Raw genomic sequence first — 24,468 nt, forward strand, 5'->3', positions numbered from 1 at the left:
TTCCTGTTCACCGGCTACTTTGCTTTGAGAACCGGGAGAGAAACTGCAACCCGCGGGCGCGGGGACCACGATTCCCAGAGCTCCCCGCGCCCGCCTTCCTCTTCCGGTCTGGAGGCTGCGGAAAGCGAAAGTGCTGTGCTTCTGGCGCAGCGCGGAGATTGATTTACCTCCACCTGTGTGGAGCCCCAGCTGATCCCAGTAGGAAGCCGGGCGGCCGGTACAACATGAACGGAAGAGTGGATTATTTGGTCACGGAGGAAGAGATCAGTCTTACCAGAGGACCCTCAGGTATGTGCGAGCGGGAGTTAGGGGACTTGCGGTTGTAACTGCGGACACCTCTTCTGCTGAGCGAGATTCACCTGGCCTTGGAATGGGCAGGCCCCAGGCTGGAGATTTCCTGCAGCGCTTTTGAGTACTTAGAATTTGTTGGCATCCATAATATTCTGAGGAGCCCCTAGAGCAGTCGGATTAGCACACGTTTATAGTCAGGAAGGGTTTATTTCTGCTAATAGTGCTAGAAAAGGCTGGAAAAACAGTCCGCTTTAAAGTCAGCATACGGTGGACACCACACCCTTCGCTTGCCTGCTCAATCCCTGCTCCTATGCAGGACCGTTTAGTAAAAGTGGGGGCATAAACGGTGCGAAGTCTGAAGGCATAACTGTTTTCCTGGAGGTAAGATCTCTCCCTCTCTCTTTTATTTCTGGGAAATTCAAAACATTAAAATGTTAATTCTTAGGTCCCATCTCAAGGGATTTGGATTCAAAACGGGTTTTTATTTTTTATTTATCACGAGATTCTGATACAACCAAATCCTCACGCCCTCACTTAACCCCTGCTGTCCTCTTCCTTGACCATTTTCACTAAACTGGGCTCTTGACCTTAGTACACACTGCCTACTTTGGACTTTGTTGGCTTTCCTTTACAGCTGTTTATCAATGAAAAACTTTACTTATGAAATTACACTACCTACGTCTAAATCTTGTATCTAACTAGTTCTTTGATATTTATTAAGCTGATCTAAGACTTAGTTTATCATCTATAAAATGGGGATGGTTATACAATACTCTTCATAGCGATATGAGAAGGAAATGAATGAATCTGTGTAAAATATTTAGAACATTGCCTGACACACGGTAAACAACATGTGTTTGCAATGATTGTTATTGTTAATGGATGAATGGGAAGACTGACATGTAGTTAAGTCCTCCTGAATTCTGTATTCTAAGAATTTCTACTAAGTAATCAGATACTATGAGAGCTATCTCTGAAATATTTCTGAATTTTTTTCCCTCGTGTTCCCATTGCTACAACCTAAACTGTTCATCACCTTTTGTCATCTGCAATTTTACTGTAGCTTAATCATCACTGATAGATTATTCTTTATAAAATATAGCTTTTCAAATTATCCATACTTTGTATTTTCCTTTCTGTTATAAAATATTGAAAGTTGGTTTTATTTATGAGAGTATGACTTAATTGTTAATCTTTGTGGATTAGTGTCATGCTCTCCATATTAACTCCTAAACTTTGTTAAAGGCTAATTCAGATTGCCCAAGTTTTTTGGATTCATTTTTTTTTTCTTTTTACATAAATTTCACCTTCTCACATTCTTAATATTTATTGACTTTAATGTTAATATGGAAAGTGACTTTTAGACTAAAATCTGTTTTTCTGAACTTTTCATGGACTTGTTCTTTTCCTAGGGCCAACTATAACAGTGCTACTTCCTTTTCTGATAGCTCTGTGAGTTTTTAAAGGCATCTAGTTGTTCTTCACTTCTGCCTCTTCCTTCTTTAGCCTAAATATCCCCAGTTATTTTATTACCTCTTATGTTGTTTAAGGTTTGATTCTTTCCTCTGCTTAAGAATTTAATGTTAGGGTGGAGGGAAGGTAATAGGTGGGGCCACACCTACGGTGCATCTTAGAATGGGTACAGGTGAAACTTACTAAATGCAGAATACAAATGTCTACATACAATAATTAAGAAAATGCCATGAAGGCTACGTTGAACAGTTTGATGAGATTATTTCAGATTGTATATGAAACTAGCACATTGTACCCTTTGATTGCACTATGTACATAGCTATGATTTAACAATAAAAAATATAAGTTAAAAAATAAGAATTTAATGTATTTTGACATAGTCCTTTCACTGTGGCAGCTATAGTGTTTCCAGAGTATCCTCACCAGAAAAGAATAGAACCCTGATACTATCTTTCTTGTTATAACACTAAATATTTTTAAAATTCACTATAATATTACTTCATCTTTCTTGGCATTGGCTTAACAGTGTTGCCTAACGATCCGCTCACCATTCACTAAAATTTCAAAGCCTGTTGGTCTTGCAGACTTAAAGTTCCTAGTATTAGCATTTTTCTAAAACATTGGCATTCTGGCAAACTTCACAGGACTAATTAAGAGGAATGATTATATCCAGATAAGGTATTTCACCCAAAAGTGGTTTAATTTCTGTATTGTGTATGTATTTATTCAGAATGAACGAATGTATTCACTAAATCACTTCTTGAATTTTTCTAAGCATTTTCATGTCTTAATTATATAAGTCAATGAACTTACTTGGAAAGTGGAGCCACAAATTTAGGATTGAATTTGGATTAAAAACAGTCATTTGAAATTTGATTAGTTCAGTGAACAAGAAAAGGTTTCAAGTTGCTCCTGAATATCACTCCCTATAGCTGGTTTCCTGTATGTGATACTCTGGGTCTCTGAATTCAATTCAGCTTTTCTTCGGGGGTGATATCATAAAGATATATAGGGAAGAAATCAATTATCACCATTGGAAATGTCTACAGAATTTTGGTAGTCCCATAGGAATTTTTCTTTCCATAGAAGAAATATGAAAAGACTTCTAAATATGCATTTCTTTTTTGTAGGCAGCATTGTCATTTTTCGCCTTTGTAGTTTAGTAAGGTAACTGCAAAAATACATGTACTGTGGGCCTTTTGGGCTAGCATTCTGTCAGGGACAAGAGTCTTCGGTTATTTCCAGTGTTTGGGCCCCTGTTATAAAGCAAATGAATGTGTTCTCTCTAAATCTGCTTTTTGCAAGGGAAGTAATGCAATTTGGGAAAGTTATGATAATAAAGTGAGGAGGCAAAAAGAAGCTTGATATATAGCTTGACATCTCTCCTGTGTCTACTTTTTTAACTATATAAGGAGAGAGGGTGGGCTAGATAACTTTAGAGGTCCTTCTACATATAAGAGTTTATGATTCTTTGGCCCACTCCACATGTTATTTTATGATTCCTATTCTGGACTAATTAATTGTTTTAGTCTATTTTGTGTTGCTATAAAGGAATACCTGAGGCTGGGTAATTTACAAACAAAAGGAAGTTTATTTATCTCATGGTTCTGGGGGCTGTACAAGAAGGATGGCATCAGCGTCTGCTTCTGATGAAGGCCTCAGGAAGCTTTCTCATCGCAGAAGACAAAGGGAGAGTAGGTATGTTCTTTGCAGAGAGAGGGAACAAGGGAGTCAAGAGCAGTTGCCCAGGTTCTTTTAAACAACCAACTCATGTGTAAATTAATAAAACAAAAACTGTCATTACCGTGGAGGGGACACCAGGCTGTTTATAAGGGATCTGCCCCCATGACCCAAACACCCACTAGGCTTCATCTCTAACATTGCATCATCAATTGCAACATAAAATCTGGAGGCGACAAATGTTGAGACTATACATGTATCACTGAATGAGCTGAAGAATTTCAAAGGCAGTGGTCGAAATCTCAAATACCTTTAAGGGTTGAACAGTTCACCTTTTATTCTTTATGGAATGCTGTCTATTCTTTCAAGGGGAGTACAGCTTAATTATAGTCTCTAAGGCTATATATAATTAAGTCACTTTTCTTTTATCAAATTGAGAGCCTGTTAATGAGTCTTAAGACTCAAGTTTTTTTAAAAAGTGTGACAGGACTCTAATAATAGCTGTACCAGGTAAAGATTAGTCATAAAAACAACTCTACTGTACTTTGGGTACCTGTGTTTAGGCCTGAGGCCTTCAGGGGTTTCAGTAAGTTACTCCTGCTACATCATCTTTAAAGAAGGACGAGAATCTCTTTTCTTTCTCTAAAGACCTTACAAAGGGTGACATAGCAATGAATAATTAAGGAAGTTTTGTCTTTCTGGCAGTATGCTAGTTACTTTATATGTGTATACATACTAACTCATTTAATCTTCACAGCAGCCCTGAGTGATAGGTGTTTAGTCCCCATTATTAGATGAAGAAATTGTCCCAAAAAAGGTTAAAGACTTGCCCGAGTTTGAATGCCAGTAAGTTTCAAAGGATTTTAACCCAGGTCTATTGATTTTACTACACCATATACTACCTCCTACTATAGTTGTTATGCTTAAGAAGTTGACTGCTTTTCCCGGACCTTTAATTTGTTATATCATGCTTTATTCCCTGAAGGATTTGAGGCATATTAGATGACTAACACAATCTACAGTGGAAAGTTTTTATAGTTTGCTGTTGATAGCATTGATGGCATGTTAAGGTGAGAATCTGAAAACAAAAAGCTCCATTAAGTCCAAGCATTTATGCCTTTACAGACTTGTGTACTTTGAGCTCAACCCTGAGACTGTTGCTAACAGTTTTCTGATTTATTCCTTCCTTCATGTATCAAATATATCTGAGACTAATGTGCTATATCCTTACCCTATTTTCTCTTGATTACAAGAAGTCTATCCCTTTGTGGAATTTACAGTCTAGTAGAGACGTCATGGTCTTAAATAAAAGCTAAATCTCAGAGCAAAGATGCAGATGCTTGGGTAGTATGATAAGCATATACATATATGTAGTGGGAGGGCATGGAAATTTGGAAGGGAGCCTTTGCTAGAAACGTTCAAGGAATGGAACCACTGCTAAGGACCAGAGTAGTCAATTAAAAGAAGGTAGAACTTAATGTTTGTCTTGTAGAATGGACAAGCTTTTGGCTAGAGCCAGGTTTGGGGATGGGTAAAGCCTAAACAGGAATAGAAAAAAAAAAATAAAGCGTATTTTGAGGTCAGCGAGTAAACCAGCCTAGTTAGAAGGGAAGTTTCATTTAGGAGACTGAAAGGCTAAGAGGTTGGTAAGGATAGGTAGAGATTGGATTATGGAGAGTCTTCAATGTTAATGTGGAAATTTAACCTTTCTCTAAGGTTCCATCTTGATTAGTTTCTCTTCCTTTTCATTGATTAAAACCCAATTGAAGTCTTTCTTATGCAGAATAGATGCTTCCTTATTATCAGTGTGAATTGTATTTGTTCCCAGTTTGTTTTTTACTTCAAAATAAGATATGTGCAGTGTGCATAGGAATTTGTTCATAATTTTTTTTTTAAACTATAGTCCGGCCCTCCAACAGTCTGAGGGACAGTGAATTGGCCCTCTGTTTAAAAAGTTTGAGGATGCCTGATTTACCATTTATAGATTGCTAAGCACTTTATCTTGGCTCCTCTTTAACAGGAACAGATGAAGTGGTCATTGTTTCTGTTTTACAAATGAGGAAACCTTAATTTTTTCATGGTACAACTCTGTAAATGGCAGATTTAGGATTTTCATCCTCTGTGTGATTTAATAATAAAAAGCTGTGAACCACTATAGATAATTTTTTTCCATTTGCTTTCTCACTTGTGTCTCTTCCTCCCTCTATCTACATCACTCCACTGATTTAAAGAATATATATTTTATTTCTTATTTTCCTAATACTTTGTTCAATGCATGACAGAGTGGTAAGTAAATGTTCATGAAATGACTGGGCAAACTGATGGATGGCAGAATAATATAATAGAATTTTTTTTTTTTTTCTTTTTCTTGTAGAGACAGAGACTCACAGCAACCTCCAGCTCTTGGGCTTACATGATTCTTCTGCCTCAAGAATGTTTTTAAATAAAGAGAACTAGTAACTTTTTTTAGCATCAAAAAGTCTTAAACAAGGTTTTCCACTAAGTACAATTTGAGAGTAAAGTTGGACAGTTATGTTGGATAGTAAACTGGCTAAAATACAAGACAGAGGGAGAAATAATAATGGAAAACCCTTGGGACAAATCTCTTAAAGATTTCTTCAAGGATAAGTCTAAAGATCTCTTCAAAACTTTACTTAAAAAAGACTATAAAGTAATATACCTAGGAATTACTTTGGAGAAATAGAAAAGCAAGCTGATAGATGTTCAACTATGGAAACATTTTGTGAAGCCATGTGAGGGAGAAAAGTGGCCAATGACTATATTTGAATAAATGCAAAATTATTTATTGAGGGAAAATATCTAAACTATACTTAGAATCAGAACTGTTGGTTTCAGAAGACTCAAAATGAAACTTTTCAAAAAATTATTCCGTCTTTTCTATGTGCATGTACTATGATTAGGAATCATAGAGACTAGAATAAATAATAAGAAATTATCCCTGTTTTTAAGAATTTTACTGTTCAGTTGAAGGGGGATTGTAATAGGCATTGCTCTAAGTACCCTCAAGAGGTACCATAACCAAAGGGCTATAGCCTTTTATAAGGTATCTATTTCAGGGTGGCACCTGTGGCTCAGTGGGTAGGGTGCCGGCCCTATTTACTGAGAGTGGCCGGTTCGAACCTGGCCCGGCCAAACTGCAACAAATAGCCAGGCATTGTGGCGGGTGCCTGTAATCTCAGCTACTCCGGAGGCTAAGGCAAGAGAATCACCTAAGCCCAAGAACTGAAGGTTGCTGTGAGCTGTGATGCCATGGTACTCTACCAAGGGTGACGAAGTGAGGCTTTGTGTCTTTAAAAAAAAAAAAAGGTATCTATTTCATATAAATGCAGGCTCAATGGACCATTATAGACTCAACAAACTATTAAATGCCTTTAGGAAGGATTATGGAAACAAATTAGATAATGTTATTTTCCTCTTGTATAGAACTATGGATATTCCAGTGCAGAACCAAATAAATGACTAATGCAAAAATGTCAATCAGTGGAGGTTTTTCAAGCTAAGATGTTGAGAATGCACCTGGGAAAAATGCCAGCTGCAGACAAGCAGTGGGTGTTTTTCCAAGGGGCAAGTTCAGCATTTTAAAGACATACAGACAGAAGGAAAAAGGTGGTGGTGAGGTGTTGGGGAGGGACACAGTCTGATGAGGTAGTGGTTGCATTCTTGTAAGGCCCAAGAAGTCTACATTTTTACATAAAATAAGTGAGTGAAGGAACCATCAATTATGTTCCTGGGTGATAGAAGAATGTCTGATTCTATCTTGTCTCCTGTTCTATTAGCTGTAATAATTCATTATTAAGTATGGAATGAAACAGGTTTTAGTTGTAGGCGCTGGATGTAGGTATAATTTGCATGTCCTTGCTTATGGGAGGTTAGCGAGAAATTTCCTTACGAAATGATCTTTGGAGCCAGTTCTTCTCAGGTCCTGAGGCTTTTACCTTCTCTTTTGCATAGGAGATGGGGTGGCTCTGAGGTTTTGGTTTTCTTTTTACACCAGTAACATGGTCTGTTTCAGCATTTGCCTTTACTGTGTACATTTTACCATACATCAGGCAAGAAGTAGTAGAGTAAGAGAAAAGAGGACATTTGACAAGTATTGAGGCAATGGGGCAATCAATATCAGATTGAAATATGACACAAACTGAAGAAATTGAAGCTTTTCATTACCAAAAACAAGGGAACAAAGTGGCATGATAACATTTAAGTCCTCAGCAAGGACTTATTCTAGAGTAAGAAAATAAGGATGCTTACGTAAGTATTTGAACGAGAAGTTTAGGAATAATAAAAAGAGGTCCCAGGTACACCTGAAACATCTTTAGTGGGTATTTCTTTGTTGTCCCATCAGATGGAGCACCAGTTTGTGGAGGGACTGACTGTAGGCATGGTACTTTTTTTGTAACATCATCTTTCTCTTAATTCTTCAGAGAATTTAATAGTTTGGATGAAAGGATGCCTAATGATTTAAGCTCCTTGAGTTGCTTGTTTTTACCAACAAACAAACAAACACCCAAAATATAAAATAATTTAAAGATGTTATTCTGAAGCAAACATATGTGACCATGGCTGGGGAGGCATGCCCAAGAAACTTTGAGTAGGTGGTCCCCAAGTGGTTGGGTTACAGTTTGGTTTTATACATTTTTGGGAGACAGAAGTTGCAGGTAAAAATCATAAATCAGTACATGGAAGGTATACCTTGGTATGGTCTGAAAAGATCAGAGGTTTACAGGTTATAGGTGGGTTCAAAGATTCTTTGACTTATAATTGGTTAAAGAAATAAAGCTTTGTCTAGGATGTTCAACCTACTGCACCTGATTATTTGAGGACTATTTTGCTTATCTGTGGTGTGGGATATCATAAAAAGTATGCCTGGATCCTTTTTTTCCTTTTGCTCTTTAGCTTTATTTAATGTGTATTTAATGTGTGGGCCCAAGACAACTCTTATTTTTCCAATTTGCAACAGAGAAGGAAAAAAAGTTGTACATGCCCAGATATTTAAGATAAGGAGGTCTGCTAATCAGAGATAAATCACTCAAGTGATCTGTTAAGCACCTTGGTAGTCCGCAGTTGAGTTAACCTTTGCTCTATATGGCCTTAGGTCCTGTTAATAATTTAGTATCTTATTGTCACAAAGAGTGTGTTTTGTCAGTTGTTATGATCTCTGTTTTAACATTAGTGCTGATCAGTTGTTGTATCTGTACTCCAAACGTCCAGAAACCCAGTTTTAATGTTTTTCTGGGGTGCCCTTGGCTAAGAGGAGGTTTATTCAGTTGACAGGGGTGACGGGCAGGATTTTATTTTAGGTGACATTCCTTTAAATGCTTCAATTTTGTTTAAATTCACACGTATTTATTGAGCAACTATAGTGGGAAAAGCTTCAATGCTAGGCACTGTGGATACAATAGGGTATTGAGTTTTAATACAATTGCAGTGAAGAGAAGTATTTAATAGCTTGAGTTCAGATCCTAACTCTGATTAGCTGTTTAATCTGTGTAAGTCATCTCACTTTGATATGTTTTAGTTTCCTCAGCTATAAAATAAGAATATTACTAGAACCTATTTGTTGAGTTACAAGTGTTAAATGCTTTTGTATTCTGTTAGAAGTACATTTGAGAATTAATTCTGTAGCAGGTACTGTTCTAAGCACTTTACCAAAAAGTTACTCATTTAGTTTATTTAAAGTACTTGAGTGGTTAGCTAGGGTCAAGATAGGGTAACTTGAGTCATGGTAATTTTAGAGACATTGGATTCCTATTTCTGTTTTTTCGTCTTTTTCTTTTGTGCCTTTTTGGGTTTTGCAAAACCTTGCTAGAGGTTCACAGGAACACATTTAACTTTGTTAGATTTCTCCAGAACTAGAAATGTTAGGCATTCTTGACCTACATGTTCTTTCTTTTTTTTTTTTTTTTGTAGTTTTTGGCTAGGGCCAGGTTTGAACCCTCCACCTCTGGTATATGGGGCCAGTGCCCTACTCCTTTGAGCCACAGGTGCTGTCCAGACCTACATGTTATTTCTAATGGTATTACTAGTTAATTATAATTGAGCTGTATTTGTACTAGATACTATATTGGCACAGGAGATGTAAAAATGAATACAGGCTAATTACTTGGTCTTGCTGGTATTAATATTGCAATAGGTTATCTTTAATATACATGGAGGTATTTTCATTAGATATGGAGATAAGTCAGATATTCTACTTCTAGAGTCAGTTTCATTAACTTGTGATTTTTTGAAAGACTTTATTTTCTTTTCTAAGATACTATAATAATACTATAATATTCCCTTATTCTGGTGGTGCCTGTGGCTCAGTGAGTAGGTGCTGGCCCATATAACGAGGTGGCGGGTTTGAACCCGGCCCCAGCCAAACTGCAATAACAAAAAAAATAGCTGGGCGTTGTGGCAGGTGCCTGTAGTCCCAGCTATTCAGGAGGCTGAGGCAAGAGAATTGCCTAAGCCCAAGAGCTGGAGGTTGCTATGAGCTGTGATGCCATGGCACTCTACTGAAGGCGACAAAGTGAGACTCTGTCTCTTAAAAAAAAAAAAAAAAATTTCCCTTATTCTTTTAATGTCTTTAGGGTCTATAGTGATAATCTACATTTTAGTTGAAAATTGTGAGATGCATCTAGTATTGGTAACTTGTAAATTCTGGTTTTCTGGTTTAGTCTTGCTTAGTAGTCCTTTCAGTTTCATGAATCCTTTCAAAGAACCAACTTTTGACACTTAAATTTTTACTACTTTAGTGATTCTGCTCTTTTTTTTTCTTCTATCTCCTTTAAGTTTAACTGATTCTTTTTCCAATTTCTTAAGAAATTCAAATCATTGATATTATAGCTTTTATTTTCTATTGTGAGCATTCAAAGCTATAAATTTCCTTCTAAACAATGCTTTAGCTGCATCTCACAATTTTCAACTAAATTTTTTTTCTATTTTCCCTTATAATATCTTTAACACGTGTATTATATAGTTTCTAAATATTTAGGGATAAAAAATACCTTATTGCCAATTTTTAATTCAGTTCTGTCTTTTGAAATTTCTTACTTGATTGAGTCTTTAATTTTTTTTGAAACAGAGTGTCACTCTGTCACCCTGGGTAGAATGCCATGGCATCATCATAGCTCATGGTAACTAACCTCAAACTTTTGGGCTTAAGAGATCTTCTTGCCTCAATTTTTCTATTTTTAGTAGAGCAGGATCTCGCTCTTGCTCAGGCTGGTCTCAAATGCCTGAGCTCAGGTGATCCGCTGCCTCAGCCTTCCAGAATGCTAGGATTGCAGGTGTGAGCCACTGGGCCCAGCCTACCAATGAGATCTAGAACTCTTGAGCTCAGGTGATCCACTCATCTCAGTGTCCCAAAAGTGCTAGGATTACAGGCATGAACCACCATATGGACGTAGCCTATTGGGTCTTTATTGACCATGTTTGTGAACATTACCTTTGCAGTAGGAAAGAATGTCTATGTTATTCTGTACATGTAAATTAGGTCAATTTGGGTCTTGGTATTGTTCAAGTGTTCTGTATTTTTATTGATTTTTTGGTCTACTTTTTCAGTCAGTTGCTGAGAAAGGTGTTGAAATCTACAATTGTCATTTTTTATTTGTCTTTCTTGTTTCAGTCTTTGCTTCAGAACTTTCTAAGTTCTGCTATGGGATACATTAATATTTAGTTATTTTAATGATTTCTTGGTGAATCAACCCTTTTTTAAAATTATGAAATATTCTTTTTTGTTTCTTGCAATATTCCTTATCTTTTTATGATATTAATAGGGCTATTCTAGCACATAGCATTTGCTTAGGATATCTTTGTTCATTCTTTTTCTTTTGATTTGTATTTTCCCATGTGCTTTCTTTTTCCCTTCTTTCTTTTTTTGGGGTGAGGGGCACTGAGTTTGGGATCTTCTGGAGAGCAGTGGCACAATTACAGGTCACTGCAGTCTTCAACTCCTGGGCTCAAGTGATCCTCCTGCTTTAGCTTCCCAAGTAGCTAGGACTGTAGGTACATGCCACTATACCTGGCTACTTTTCTAAATTTATTGTAGAGATGAGAGTCCTCCTACATTGCCCAGGCTGGTCTTGAACTCCTGGGTTCATGCAGTCCTTCTACCTCCGCTTTCCCAGGTGTTGGGATTACAGGCATGGGGCACTGCACCCAGCTCTTTATTTATCCATGTTCAGAGGGGAACAAAAAATATACAGGTTCTGACAGTTAAGTTTGTGAGCTTGCTACCGTTTGCTTATATAGGCAGTACTGTACAAACAACTTGGTAAGGTTTCATAACCTTAGTATATCAGTGTCTCACAGTTGTGTGTGTGTGTAGATGTGTGGCAGTGTCTTGCTGAATGGTGTTCATTGTTGTTTTTGTGTTCTATTGTGAGAATGTAGGAATTTCATCAGAGCAATGAAAAAATATTTGTAAATTTCTTGTTAAACTTAGAGTAGAAATGAAATCTTTCTGATTTATGGGGATGATACCATTAAAAATGACATTGTACAAATGGATTAAAGATTCTTCTGAGGGGAGAGAAACATCACTGATGAAGAGAGGTCAGGGAAGCCAGGAACAAGGAGAATAGACGAAAACATTGCAAAAATTTGTTGAATTGTGCATCAAAATCATCAGCTGAGAAGGATAGCAGATCAAGTAAATGTCAATAGAGAAACAGGAAAATCTTAACTGAAAATCTTGGCTAACAACTCATAGCTCTTGAATTATGCAAGGTACCAGCTCACATGGCACTGTCCATGAGGGAGTATTTAACTAGTAAAAAATAACTGCATTGGGACACTCTCCCTGCTCACCTGATTTATTCCCCAGTGACCTTTTTCTGTACGTTTTGATGACATTCAGGACATCAAGGGCAATATGATGACAGCTTTTATGGCCATACCAAAATCGTTTTGAAGGATGGACTAGGTGCTAGCATCAGTGCCTACCTTCCCAAAGGCTGTATGTTGAAGGTGACTGTAGTGATATTCAGCAGCAAGGTGTGTAACACTTTTTCTAGGAATCGTGAACTTAATTGTCAGACCTTTGTATACATATTTTAAGAAAGGGAAAAACTGCATTAAAATTGTGATACTCAATATGTACTGATAACAAAAGATTTAAAGTCATGTTTGAGCACCTCTGGTAATTGCAAAAGTCAGACATGGCATGAGTGTTAGACTTTTCATACAGTTTTTTCTATTCTTAAAATGTGCCTACTTTTTTGGCACCCTCTATATTTGTGATTTCTGGCAGTATCCATTCCAGTCCAGTCTAAGTGTCCATTTAATATTATTTTTCTTTTGAGAACTTTTTGAACATTTATCATAGTGCAAGTCTGTTGGGGACAGATTCTTTTAGCCTTTGTTTTTCTGAAAACATGTTTATTGTGCCTTTTTTTTTTTGAAGCCTATTTTCATTAGATATAGAATTTGTAGTTGATCTTTATTTTTTTCTTTCTCATTTTAAGGATGTCATCACATTGTGTGTCTTGTATAGTTTCTGAGGAGGTCTATTGTCAGTCTTATCTTTACTCTTTTGTATGTCTTGTCCTTGTACCCTCTGGCTACTTTTAAGCTTTTTTTTTTTTAACCTGGTTTTGCAAATTGTGATTATGGTATGCCTTACTATTGTTTTCATTTGTACTTTTCATGATTGGAATTTGTTGAGCTTTCTGGATCTGTTTGTTTATAGTTTTCATAAAAGGAGAGCCAGTTGCATCTTTTTTCCCCCTTCCTTGAGACAGAGTGTAATTCTGTTGCCCAGGCTAGAGTACTATGATGTCAACTTAGCTCACAACAAGCTCAAACTCTTGGGTTCAAGTGATCCTGCTGCCTCAGCCTCCCAGTAGCTGGGACTGGGAGGCACCTGCCATGATACTCAGCTTATTTTTTTTCTATTTTTAGTAGAGATGAAGTCTTGCTCTTCCTCAGGCTGGTCTCAAACTCCTGAGCTCAAACAGTCTTCCTGCCTCAGCCTCCCAGAGTGCTAGGATTACAGGCTTGAGTCAGTCACCTTGCTGCCCTGAGCTAATTGTTGCTTTACGTGTTTTTCTGAATCTCCCTTCCTCTCCTTCTGAATTCCGAAAACATACAAGGTGGACATAAAGTGTGTGGACAATTTAAATAGTAAACAAATTTAGTTGTATGTGAACTTTCCGTCCACCCTATATATTAACCCAATTGATGTTATCTCACATGTTACTATGATTTCCCCCTCTCCCTCCCACAAGCCTTTTTTTGATATGTGATTTATTTTGGATTGATTCTGTTGCTGAGTTTTCAAGTTCACTGACCATCTGTTAATTGAAGCGTATTTTTTCCTCAGGTACTGTAGTTTTCAAATCTTTAAGTTCTGTTTTAAAATGTCTTTTATGCTGTACTCAAATGTTTATAACAGCTCAGTTCACAATCACAAAGATATGGAAACAACCCATGTTCTGAACAACCCATGAAGGGATTAATAAACTGTGATATGTTTACACTGTTTGGCCATAAAAAGATGGAAACTTTACATCTTTTGTATTTACCTGGTTGGATTTGGAGAACATTCTCCTCCATAACGTATCTCAAGAATAGAAAAGCAAGTGTCCTATGTACTCAATACTATGTTGAAACTAATAGATCAAAAACTACAGGCCCAAGAAGCAGGGAGAGGGAGAGGAGGTTTGATAAGTTCCCACCTAACCGGTACAATGTAGTGGCATATGGCACACTACCAGGGTGAAGGACTCAACTGCATCTATGACATTACCTTACAAATGCAAACAATGCAACCTAATTTTATGTACCCTCATATTAATCCAAAAATAAATAACTACATAAATAATTAAAAAATATCTTTTGTTTTCATTATATTTGTCTTCCTTTAATTACTTACACATAATTTTAATAGCTTTTAAATGTCCTCGTCTGCTATTTTCATGCTGTCTTATTTCTGGCTTTGTTTTTATTGACTGGTTTTTCTCTTAATTTAGAGTCTTCTTGCTTGGAATGCTAGTAGTCATTAATTAGATTCTGGATATTATAAATGTTATATTATTGAGTGCCTGCATTTTTTTTTTCATGAAATTTTGAACTTTGTTTCAGCAGGCAGTTAAATAAGTTGCAGGTCACTTTGGCTTCTTTAAGGCCCATTTTAAGCTTTTCTAGGGTGGTTCTAAAATAGGATTCATTCCTACAAGTGAAGTATGACTTATGTGGATACTCACTGAATTTCCAAGTTAATCACTGAGGATTTCCATTTTGGTTAGAATTTGGTCTTTCTGGGGGCGGTGCCTGTGGCTCAGTCAGTAGGGCGCCAGCCCCATATACCGAGGGTATACCGGTTCAAACCCGGCCCCGGCCAAACTGCAACCAAAAAATAGCCAGGTGTTGTGGCGGGCGCCTGTAGTCCCAGCTACTCGGGAGGCTGAGGCAAGAGAATCGCTTAAGCCCAGGAGTTGGAGGTTGCTGTGAGCTGTGTGAGGCCACGGCACTCTACCCAGGGCCATAAAGTGAGACTCTGTCTCTACAAAAAAAAAAAAAAAAAAAAAAAGAATTTGGTCTTTCTGGATAACTCTTGAGAATTACTCAGTTTAGAATTTTCTAGTTGTTGCTTGTCTGATTTGTGGAGTTTATAGTATACTCAGTAAAGACTGATGGAGCTTTGTGGAGTTCTTTTTTTCCATCTAGTTTCCTCTTTTCTAAACCCTATCCTGTAACTTCTAGCAACCTATCCTTCCCCAAACTCTGATCTTCATTTCATCAACTCAGTGAGGCTGTTAGACTCTGCTTGGTTCTTTCTCTTTGGCCATGATTCAGAAATTACCTCTACACAGAAGAAGGATTGATTTCCTTCTATCATGTATTTTAGCTCTGCACTGCCTTAGCCTGGAAACATTTATTTTGTATATCTGGTCTAGTTTTCTTGGTTTGTTTTATTGTGAGAGGTTAAATCCCATCCTTGTTCATTCATCATGGTTGTAACACATAAATTTTTTAGATTCATCTTGTTATTTTATATAATTTTATGGATACCTGAGGCTTTATTCTTTTTCTTTCAAATTTCTTTTTCAAATTTGTGTTTTTTCTACTGATCTGCCTTCAAGTTCTCTTGACTTTTTTTCTTTGCTCTCAAAGCCTGGCCAATGTACGTTTTATTTCGGTTACTGTACTTTTAATTTTCAGGTTTAATATATTTCCACTTAGTTCCTTCTGTTCACTCATTAGAAATAATATTAATTTTTAAAAATACAGTTCTTAGTTTTCTGAACATGTTTATAACAGTTTCTATACATCTTGACCATATCAGAGTTTGTATTGACTACTTCTCTTCATGATTGTCTCATATTTTTCTGTTGCTTTGAAAGTCTAGTAATTTTTATTCCTATACTGTACATGTACATTGGTACATCATGTTAGTGCATTATGAAAACTATTGTCAGAGCTTAGCTTCATGTTTTAAGGTGGGTCTAAAGTAGTACTTACTGTGGGCTTTATTCTTTATTTTTGAGGCCTGGCCTTTCTAGTATCTCACTTAGATCTATCTTGGTTGTTTACCAGGGTTAACAAGGTCTCCTCATTAAGGATGAGCCAGAACTCAGATGTCCCAGTGCTACTCATACTCTAGTATCTGCACAAATCCCAACCTAACCTCTGAGAGGCTGATCTCTGGTAAGCCTTGGGTCATCTTACCCTGTACCTGTGCAGCCCAGATTAAGCCAAAGATTTGTGGGGATGCCCACCTGAACTTCTGGGGTACCTCTCTGCATAGCTTTCTCTTTTCTGGTGTTCTGTAGATTCCAGCTGTATCAGCTTCTTGAAATTGTTTGTGCTTCCTCAGCTCAACAGGATTTATGCTATGCTTGGACTCCAGCTCATTGACAGCAGTTGAGAAAATGTTCTCAGAAACATTGAGAACATGATGTTTGTGGGGTTGACCCCATAAGTTTCTGTTCTTTCAAGAATTGTAGTCCAATGCCTAAAAAACAGATTCCTCATGTATTCAGTTTTATGCTTGTTTATAGCAGAAAGGTTAGTCTACTACTGTTTACTTCATCATACCCAGATAGAGAACTGATTCATTTTAAAGTATCATCTTTTGATTCCAAAATGATAAGATGATAAAGCAGATTCGGGGCTACTCTTTGCATGTACATATTGAATATATGGATATTTTCATTCCAGTAAATGTAAAGCCATCATTATTTTTTCATTGTTTTGTCTTTGTAAGATGCAAACAATTGTGCTAAAATACCTTATACAGCTGTCACTGCTGATCCCACGTTTCATCACCCTAAAAGGAAACCTCTTACTCATTAAGCAGTCACTCCCCATTCCCCTTCCCTGGAACCCCTAGGAAGCACTAGTCTGTTTTCTGTTTCTATAGATTTGCCTCTTCTAGATATTTCATATAAATGGAATCGTGCAATATATAGACTTTCCTGTTTCTTTCATGTAGCATAATGTTTTCAAGGCTTATCCATGTTGTGCCATGCATCAATATCTTCATTTCCTTGTATGGCTAAATAATACTATGTATTTCAACAGTTGGTGGATATTTGGGTCGTTTCCATATTTTAGCTATTGTGAATGGGGTCACTATGAACAGTCATATGTGAGTTTTTGTTTTAACACTTTATGTTCTTTTGGGTGGAATTGCTAGATTGTATGGTAATCCTTATTTAACTTACTGAGGAACTTCCATCTGTTCCTACAGCAGCTCCACCATTTTACATTTCTTTGAGCAGTTTATAAGAATTCCAAGTTTTTCACATGAAGTATGTGTGTGTAGCCAGCTAATGTGAACTGGTATTTTATTGTGTTTTGGATTTGCATTTCTCTAATAACTACTGACATTGACCATCATTTCATATGTTTACTGGCCATTCGTGTACCTTTTGGGGGGTAGTGTCTATTCAAGTTATTTGCCCATTTTTTAATTGGTTTAGTTTTCTTTTTGTGGTTGAGTTGTACAGGTTATTGATATACTCTAGATACTAGATTCTTACAAGATATATGTTTTACAAATATTTACTGCCAATCTGTGGATTATCTTTTTACTTCCTTCATGGTGTACTTAGATGCATAAAAGTTTTTATATTTGTTTAAATCTATTTTTCTTTTGTTTCCTATGGTGTCATATCTTAAAGCCACTGACAAATGTGAGGTCATAACGATTTATCCCTGTTGTTGTCTAAGAGTCTCATAATTTTAGCACTTACATTCTTAAATGTAAGCATTCTTAAAAGTGCTGATTCATTTGAGTTTGTTTTCATATGATGTAAAGTAAGTTCAACACTATCTCTTCCATATGTGAATATCTCATTGTCCCAGCACTGCTCCTGAAAGAGATTATTTATTCTTTTTTAATGAATGGTCTTCATGCTCTTGTCAAAAATCAACTGACCATAAATGGGTTTATGGGTTAATTTTGCTTACTTAATTCTGTGTTTTCTAATGGAAAATTGTTAATTTATCATGTTTAGTTCTGTCATCCATTTCAAATTAATTTTGTTTGTGGTTTGAGTTCAGTGTGACAGTTCTTTTTTGTGTATATTTCATGTAGATATCCAGTTGTTCCAATCAGCCTTTTGGCCACTACTTTCTGCCAGTACAACCCTTTATTGATTTCTGTGGCTTCATAGTGAATTTTGAAATCAGGACCATGAGTGCTCTAATCTTTTTCCTCTTTTTAAAATTGTGGGTGGTGCCTGTGGCTCAAAGGAGTAGGGCACCAGCCCCATATACCGGAAGTGGTGGGTTCAAAAACTCAGCCCTGGCCAAAAAAAGAAAAAATTAAAATTATTTTGGTTGTTCTGGATCATTGCATTTCTACATGAGTTTGAATATCAGCTCTCCTTTTTCTGCAAAAAATGCTTTGGGATTTGGATAGTTATTGTATTGAATCTGTTGATCGCTTTGGGGAGGATTGCTATCTTAATATTATATACGCTTGGATACATGAAAGTTGAATAGCTTTCCAGTTATGTAGTTTTCTCTCATTTCTTTGAGCAATATTTGTAGTTTTAGTAAGTTGTGTCCCTCCTTGGATATTATTCCTAAGTGTTTTTCTCTTATTGATGCTACTGTACATGACTCTATCTTCTTTCTTTTCTAATTATTCATTTCTAGTGTATATGGCAGTGATTTTCAACCAGGGTGCCATGAAAAATATTAAAGATCATTAATTAAATTATTTTCAAAAGAAATTCAAAGCACAATAAGTATCTTCTTCTTTTCATTTTTTTTTTTTATAAACATAAGTGTGCCATGGAAGATTAACTATAGGTTTAAGTGTGCCAGGAAGATAGAAAAAGGTTGAAAAACACCGGTATATAGAAATACCTCTGATTTTTGTGTTTTGATCTTATATCTTCAACTTTTCTGAATTTGTTTATTAGTTCTTGGAGATCTTTTAGAATATTTATAAGACTAGATTACCTTCTGAAAAGAGGGAGTTTTACATCTGCCTTTCCAATTTGGATGACATTTATTTCACTTTTTCTTTTCTTTTTCTTTTTTGAGACAGAGTTTCACTATATCACCCTCAGTAGAGTACAGTGGCATCCCAGCCCATAGCAGCCTCAAACTTTTGGGCTAAAGTGATTCTCTTGCCTGAGCCTCCCAAGTAGCTGGACTACAGGCACCTACCACAGTGCCTAACTATATTTTGTTGCAGGTGTCATTGTTATTTAGCTGGCCCCCAGCCAGGTTTGAACCTGCCAACTTGGGTATATGTGGCTGGCACCATATCTACTGTGCTATGGGCACTGAGCCTTTTTATTTGTTTGTTTGTTTGTTTGTTTTTTGGTTGTAGTTGTCGTTTAGCTGGCCCCAGGCCAGGTTTGAACCCATCAACTTCGGTGTTTGTGGCTGGTACCATATCCACTGTGCTACGGGCGCTGAGCCTTTTCGTTTGTTTTTTGTTTGTTTGTTTGGGTGGTTGGTTGGTTGCAAATGTCATTGTTTTTTAGCTGGCCCCGGTTGGGTTCAAACCTGCCAGCCTTGGTACCTACTCACTGAGCTACAGATGCCACCCTTCTTTTTTTTTTTTTTTTCTCTTCCTCTTCCTCTTCTCTTTTCTTCCTTTTATTTCCTTTCCTTCCCCTTCCCTTTTTCCACCTCTCCTTCCCCCTTCTCCTTCCACTTCTTTTCCTCTTCCCCTTCCCTTCTCTTTTTCTTTCTTTTCTAATGTCTAAAGCTTCAATAAAATATTGAATAGAATAGCAAAAGCATACATTCTTGTCTTGTTCCTGCTTTTAGGAGATAAGTTTTCAGTCTTTCACTATTGTGTGTGACATTAACAGTAGGTTTTTCATAAATGCCCTTTCTCACATTAAGGAACTTCCCTTCTGTTTCTAAATTGTTGAGGTTTTTTAGTTTTTAAAAACACAATTTTGTGAAATGTTGCCTTTTTTCTTTATTTTATTAATGTGCTATTTTACATTGATTTTCTTATGTTGAACTACTCTTGCATTCCTAGGGTAAGTCCCTCTTAGTCATGTATAAATAACCCTTTTAATGTGCTGTTGAGTTCTGTTTGCTGGTATTTTATTGAGGATTTTTACATCAACATTGATAAGGAATTTTGGTCCATAGGTTGGTATATGTATGTGTACTGTCTTTTGCCTTCATATCAAAGTAATGCTGATCTTACAGAATGAGTTAGGAACTGTACCTGATTTTTTTTGTTTTTTTTTTTTTACTTTTGGAAAGGTTAAAGAAGGACTGCTGTTAATTCTTCTTTACATGTTTGGTGGAATTCACTAAATTAAGCTATCTGGTCCAGAATTTTTAGTTTGTTAGGTAGCTGTTGAGTACTAATTCAAAATCTTTGTTACAGATCTGTGTAGTTTTCTATTAATTGGTGAGTTATTTTGATAGCTTGTATATTTTAAGGATTTTGTCTATTTGGCATGGGTTAGTTGGTGTATACATTCACATAGTATTCTCTTATTATCTTTTTTTTTCTTTATAGTGTTGATAATATAGTCCCACTTTATTTTTTTTTTTTTTAAAGAGCGCACCGCACCGGGAAGTGAAGGGCTGCCATGCGCTTCCCCAGTCCCAACACCTGGAAAACACAGTGGGGCCTGGGGTCAGGTCCCTGGATGCCCAAAGGCCCGCTAGCTGGGGGCCCTCCTCCGGCCAGCCTGAAAGCCGAGGGCGCGGCCAACCAGTGGGGTGCACATGGCAGTGGAGCAGGCCGGCAGCAGCGGCTGGGTGTGCCCAGGGGGAGTCTTGACCTCGCCCCTAGGAATGGCCTTGGCAACCCACACTCTAGCTCCGCATGAGCCGCCGCCCTCAGCTCCTGCGGTTTGAACTCCACTTTCTTTTTTTTTTTTTTTTATTAAATCATAACTGTATACAATAATATGATTATGGGGCATCATACACTCACTTCATAAACCATTTGACACGTTTTTATCACAGTGGTTAACATAGCCTTTCCGGCGTTATCTCAGTTACTGTGCCAAAACATTTACATTCTACATTTATCAAGTTTCGCACTTTCATTTTTTTATTTTAGTAATTTGAGTCGTCTTTCTTTTTTCTTAGTACACAAAGGTTTGTCAGTTTTGTTGATTGTTTAAAAGAACCAAGTTTATTTTATTGATTCTATTTTTCTATTCTCTATATCATCTATGCTTTGACTTTATTATTTTCTTTCTTTCACTATCAGTTTATTTCACTCTTTTTCTAATTCTAATACAGTGTTACAATAATTTTAGTCACTTCGTATTTTCTTTTTTTTCCTATTTTTTTTTTTTTTATTGTTGGGGATTTATTGAGGGTACAATAAGCCAGGTTACACTGATTGCAATTGTTAGGTAAAGTCCCTCTTGCAGTCATGTCTTGCCCGCATGTCTTGCCCCCATAAAGTGTGACACAAACCAAAGCCCCACCCCCTCCCTCCTTCCCTCTTTCTGCTTTTCCTTCCCTCCCCATAACCTTAATTGTCATTAATTGTCCTCATATCAAAATTGAGTACATAGGATTCATGCTTCTCCATTCTTGTGATGCTTTACTAAGAATAATGTCTTCCACTTCCATCCAGGTTAATACGAAGGATGTAAAGTCTCCATTTTTTTTAATGGCTGAATAGTATTCCATGGTATACATATACCACAGCTTGTTAATCCATTCCTGGGCTGGTGGACATTTAGGCTGTTTCCACATTTTGGCGATTGTAAATTGAGCTGCAATAAACAGTCTAGTACAAGTGTCCTTATGATAAAAGGATTTTTTTCCTTCTGGGTAGATGCCTAGTAATGGTATTGTAGGATCAAATGGGAGGTCTAGCTTGAGTGCTTTGAGGTTTCTCCATACTTCCTTCCAGAAAGGTTGTACTAGTTTGCAGTCCCACCAGCAGGGTAAAAGTGTTCCCTTCTCTCCACATCCATGCCAGCATCTGCAGTTTTGAGATTTTGTGATGTGGGCCATTCTCAACTGGGGTTAGATGATATCTCAGGGTTGTTTTGATTTGCATGTCTCTAATATATAGAGATGATGAACATTTTTTCATATGTTTGTTAGCCCTTCGTCTGTCATCTTTAGAGAAGGTTCTATTCATGTCTCTTGCCCATTGATACATGGGATTGTTGGCTTTTTTCATATGGATTAATTTGAGTTCTCTATAGATCCTAGTTATCAAGCTTTTGTCTGATTCAAAATATGCAAATATCCTTTCCCATTGTGTAGGTTGTCTGTTTGCTTTGGTTGTTGTCTCCTTAGCTGTACAGAAGCTTTTCAGTTTAATGAAGTCCCATTTGTTTATTTTTGTTGTTGCAATTGCCATGGCAGTCTTCTTCATGAAGTCTTTCCCCAAGCCAATATCTTCCAGTGTTTTTCCTATGCTGTCTTTGAGTATTTTCATTGTTTCATGCCTTAAATTTAAGTCCTTTATCCATCTTGAATCAATTTTTGTGAGTGGGGAAAGGTGTGGGTCCAGTTTCGGTCTTTTACATGTAGACATCCAGTTCTCCCAACACCATTTATTGAATAGGGAGTCTTTCCCCCAAGGTATGTTCTTGTTTGGTTTATCGAAGATTAGGTGGTTGTAAGATGTTAGTTTCATTTCTTGGTTTTCTATTTGATTCCAAGTGTCTATGTCTCTATTTTTGTGCCAGTACCATGCTGTCTTGACCACTGTGGCTTTGTAGTACAGACTAAAATCTGGTATGCTGATGCCCCCAGCTTTATTTTTATTACTAAGAAGTGCCTTAGCTTTAAGGTTATGGAGGGGGGAAGCAGAAAGAGGGATGGAGGGAGAGGGGTGGGGCCTTGGTGTGTGTCACACTTTATGGGGGCAAGACATGATTGCAAGAGGGACTTTACCTAACAATTGCAATCAGTGTAACCTGGCTTATTGTACCCTCAATGAATCCTCAACAATAAAAAAAAAAACAAAAAAAGAAGTACCTTAGCTATACGGGTTTTTTTCCGGTTCCATACAAAACGCAGAATCATTTTTTCCAAATCTTGAAAGTACGATGTTGGTATTTTGATAGGAATGGCATTGAATAGGTAGATTGCTTTGGGAAGTATAGACATTTTAACACTGTTGATTCTGCCCATCCATGAGCATGGTATGTTTTTCCATTTGTTAATGTCCTCTGCTATTTCCTTTCTGAGGATTTCATAATTTTCTTTATAGAGGTCCTTCACCTCCTTTGTTATGTATATTCCTAGGTATTTCATTTTCTTTGAAACTATGGTGAAAGGAGTTGTGTCCTTAATTAGCTTCTCATCTTGACTGTTATTGGCATATACAAAGGCTACTGACTTGTGGACATTGATTTTATATCCTGAAACATTACTGTATTTTTTGATGACTTCTAGGAGTCTTGTGGTTGAGTCTTTGGGGTTCTCTAAGTATAAGATCATGTCGTCAGCAAAGAGAGAGAGTTTGACCTCCTCTGCTCCCGTTTGGATTCCCTTTATTTCCTTGTCTTGCCTAATTGTATTGGCTAGAACTTCCAGCACTACGTTGAATAGTAAAGGTGACAGAGGGTAACCTTGTCTGGTTCCAGTTCTAAGAGGAAAAGCTTTCAGTTTTACTCCATTCAGTAAAATATTAGCTGTGGGTTTGTCATAGATAGCTTCAATCAGTTTTAGAAATGTGCCACCTGTGCCTATACTCTTCAGTGTTCTAATTAGAAAAGGATGCTGGATTTTATCAAATGCTTTTTCTGCATCTATTGAGAGGATCATGTGATCTTTATTTTTGCCTCTGTTAATATGGTGGATAACATTTACGGACTTGCGTATGTTAAACCAGCCTTGCATCCCTGGGATGAAACCTACTTGATCATGATGAATGACTTTTTTGATGATAAGCTGTAATCTATTGGCTAGGATTTTGTTGAGAATTTTTCCATCTATATTCATGAGTGACATTGGTCTGAAATTCTCCTTTTTGTTTGGGTCTTTTCCTGGTTTTGGTATCAGGGTGATGTTTGCTTCATAGAATGTGTTGGGGAAGATTCCTTCTTCCTCAATTTTTTGGAAAAATTTCTGCAGTACATGAATAAGCTCTTCCTTTCTGGTGTGAAGCCATCTGGACCAGGGCATTTTTTGGTTGGAAGATTTTGTTATTGTTTCTTTAATCTCAGTGCTTGAAATTGGTCTGCTAAGGAGGTCTATTTCTTCCTGGCTAAGTCTAGGGAGAGGGTGTGATTCCAAATATTGATCGATTTCCTTCACATTGTCAAATTTCTGGGCATAGAGTTTCTGGTAGTATTCAGAGATGATCTCTGATATCTCTGTGGGATCAGTTGTTATTTCCCCTTTATCATTTCTGATTGAGGTTACTAGATATTTTACTTTTCTATTCCTCGTTAGTCTGGCCAATGGTTTATCTATTTTATTTATTTTTCAAAAAACCAACTCCTTGATTCATTAATTTTCTGAATGATTCTTTTGTTTCAATTCCATTGATCTCTGATTTGATTTTGGATATTTCTTTTCTTCTACTGAGTTTAGGCTTAGATTGTTCTTCTTTTTCCAATTCCATAAGATCTCTTGTGAGATTGTTGATGTACT

General features: G+C 36.9%; 1 protein-coding gene across 1 annotated transcript in view; it reads left to right on the plus strand.

The window, feature by feature from the left end:
- The first annotated feature begins 104 nt into the window (after positions 1-104).
- SYNJ2BP (synaptojanin 2 binding protein) overlaps positions 105-24,468 on the plus strand; it is a 99,668-nt gene continuing 75,304 nt past the window's right edge. The window contains exon 1 of the mRNA XM_053601871.1: positions 105-288. Within this exon, the coding sequence (XP_053457846.1) occupies positions 225-288 (64 nt within the window). The 5' untranslated portion in view covers positions 105-224. The remainder of the gene's footprint in view (positions 289-24,468) is intronic.

Source organism: Nycticebus coucang, chromosome 9 (genome assembly GCF_027406575.1).
Source record: "Nycticebus coucang isolate mNycCou1 chromosome 9, mNycCou1.pri, whole genome shotgun sequence".
Lineage (NCBI taxonomy): Eukaryota > Metazoa > Chordata > Mammalia > Primates > Lorisidae > Nycticebus > Nycticebus coucang.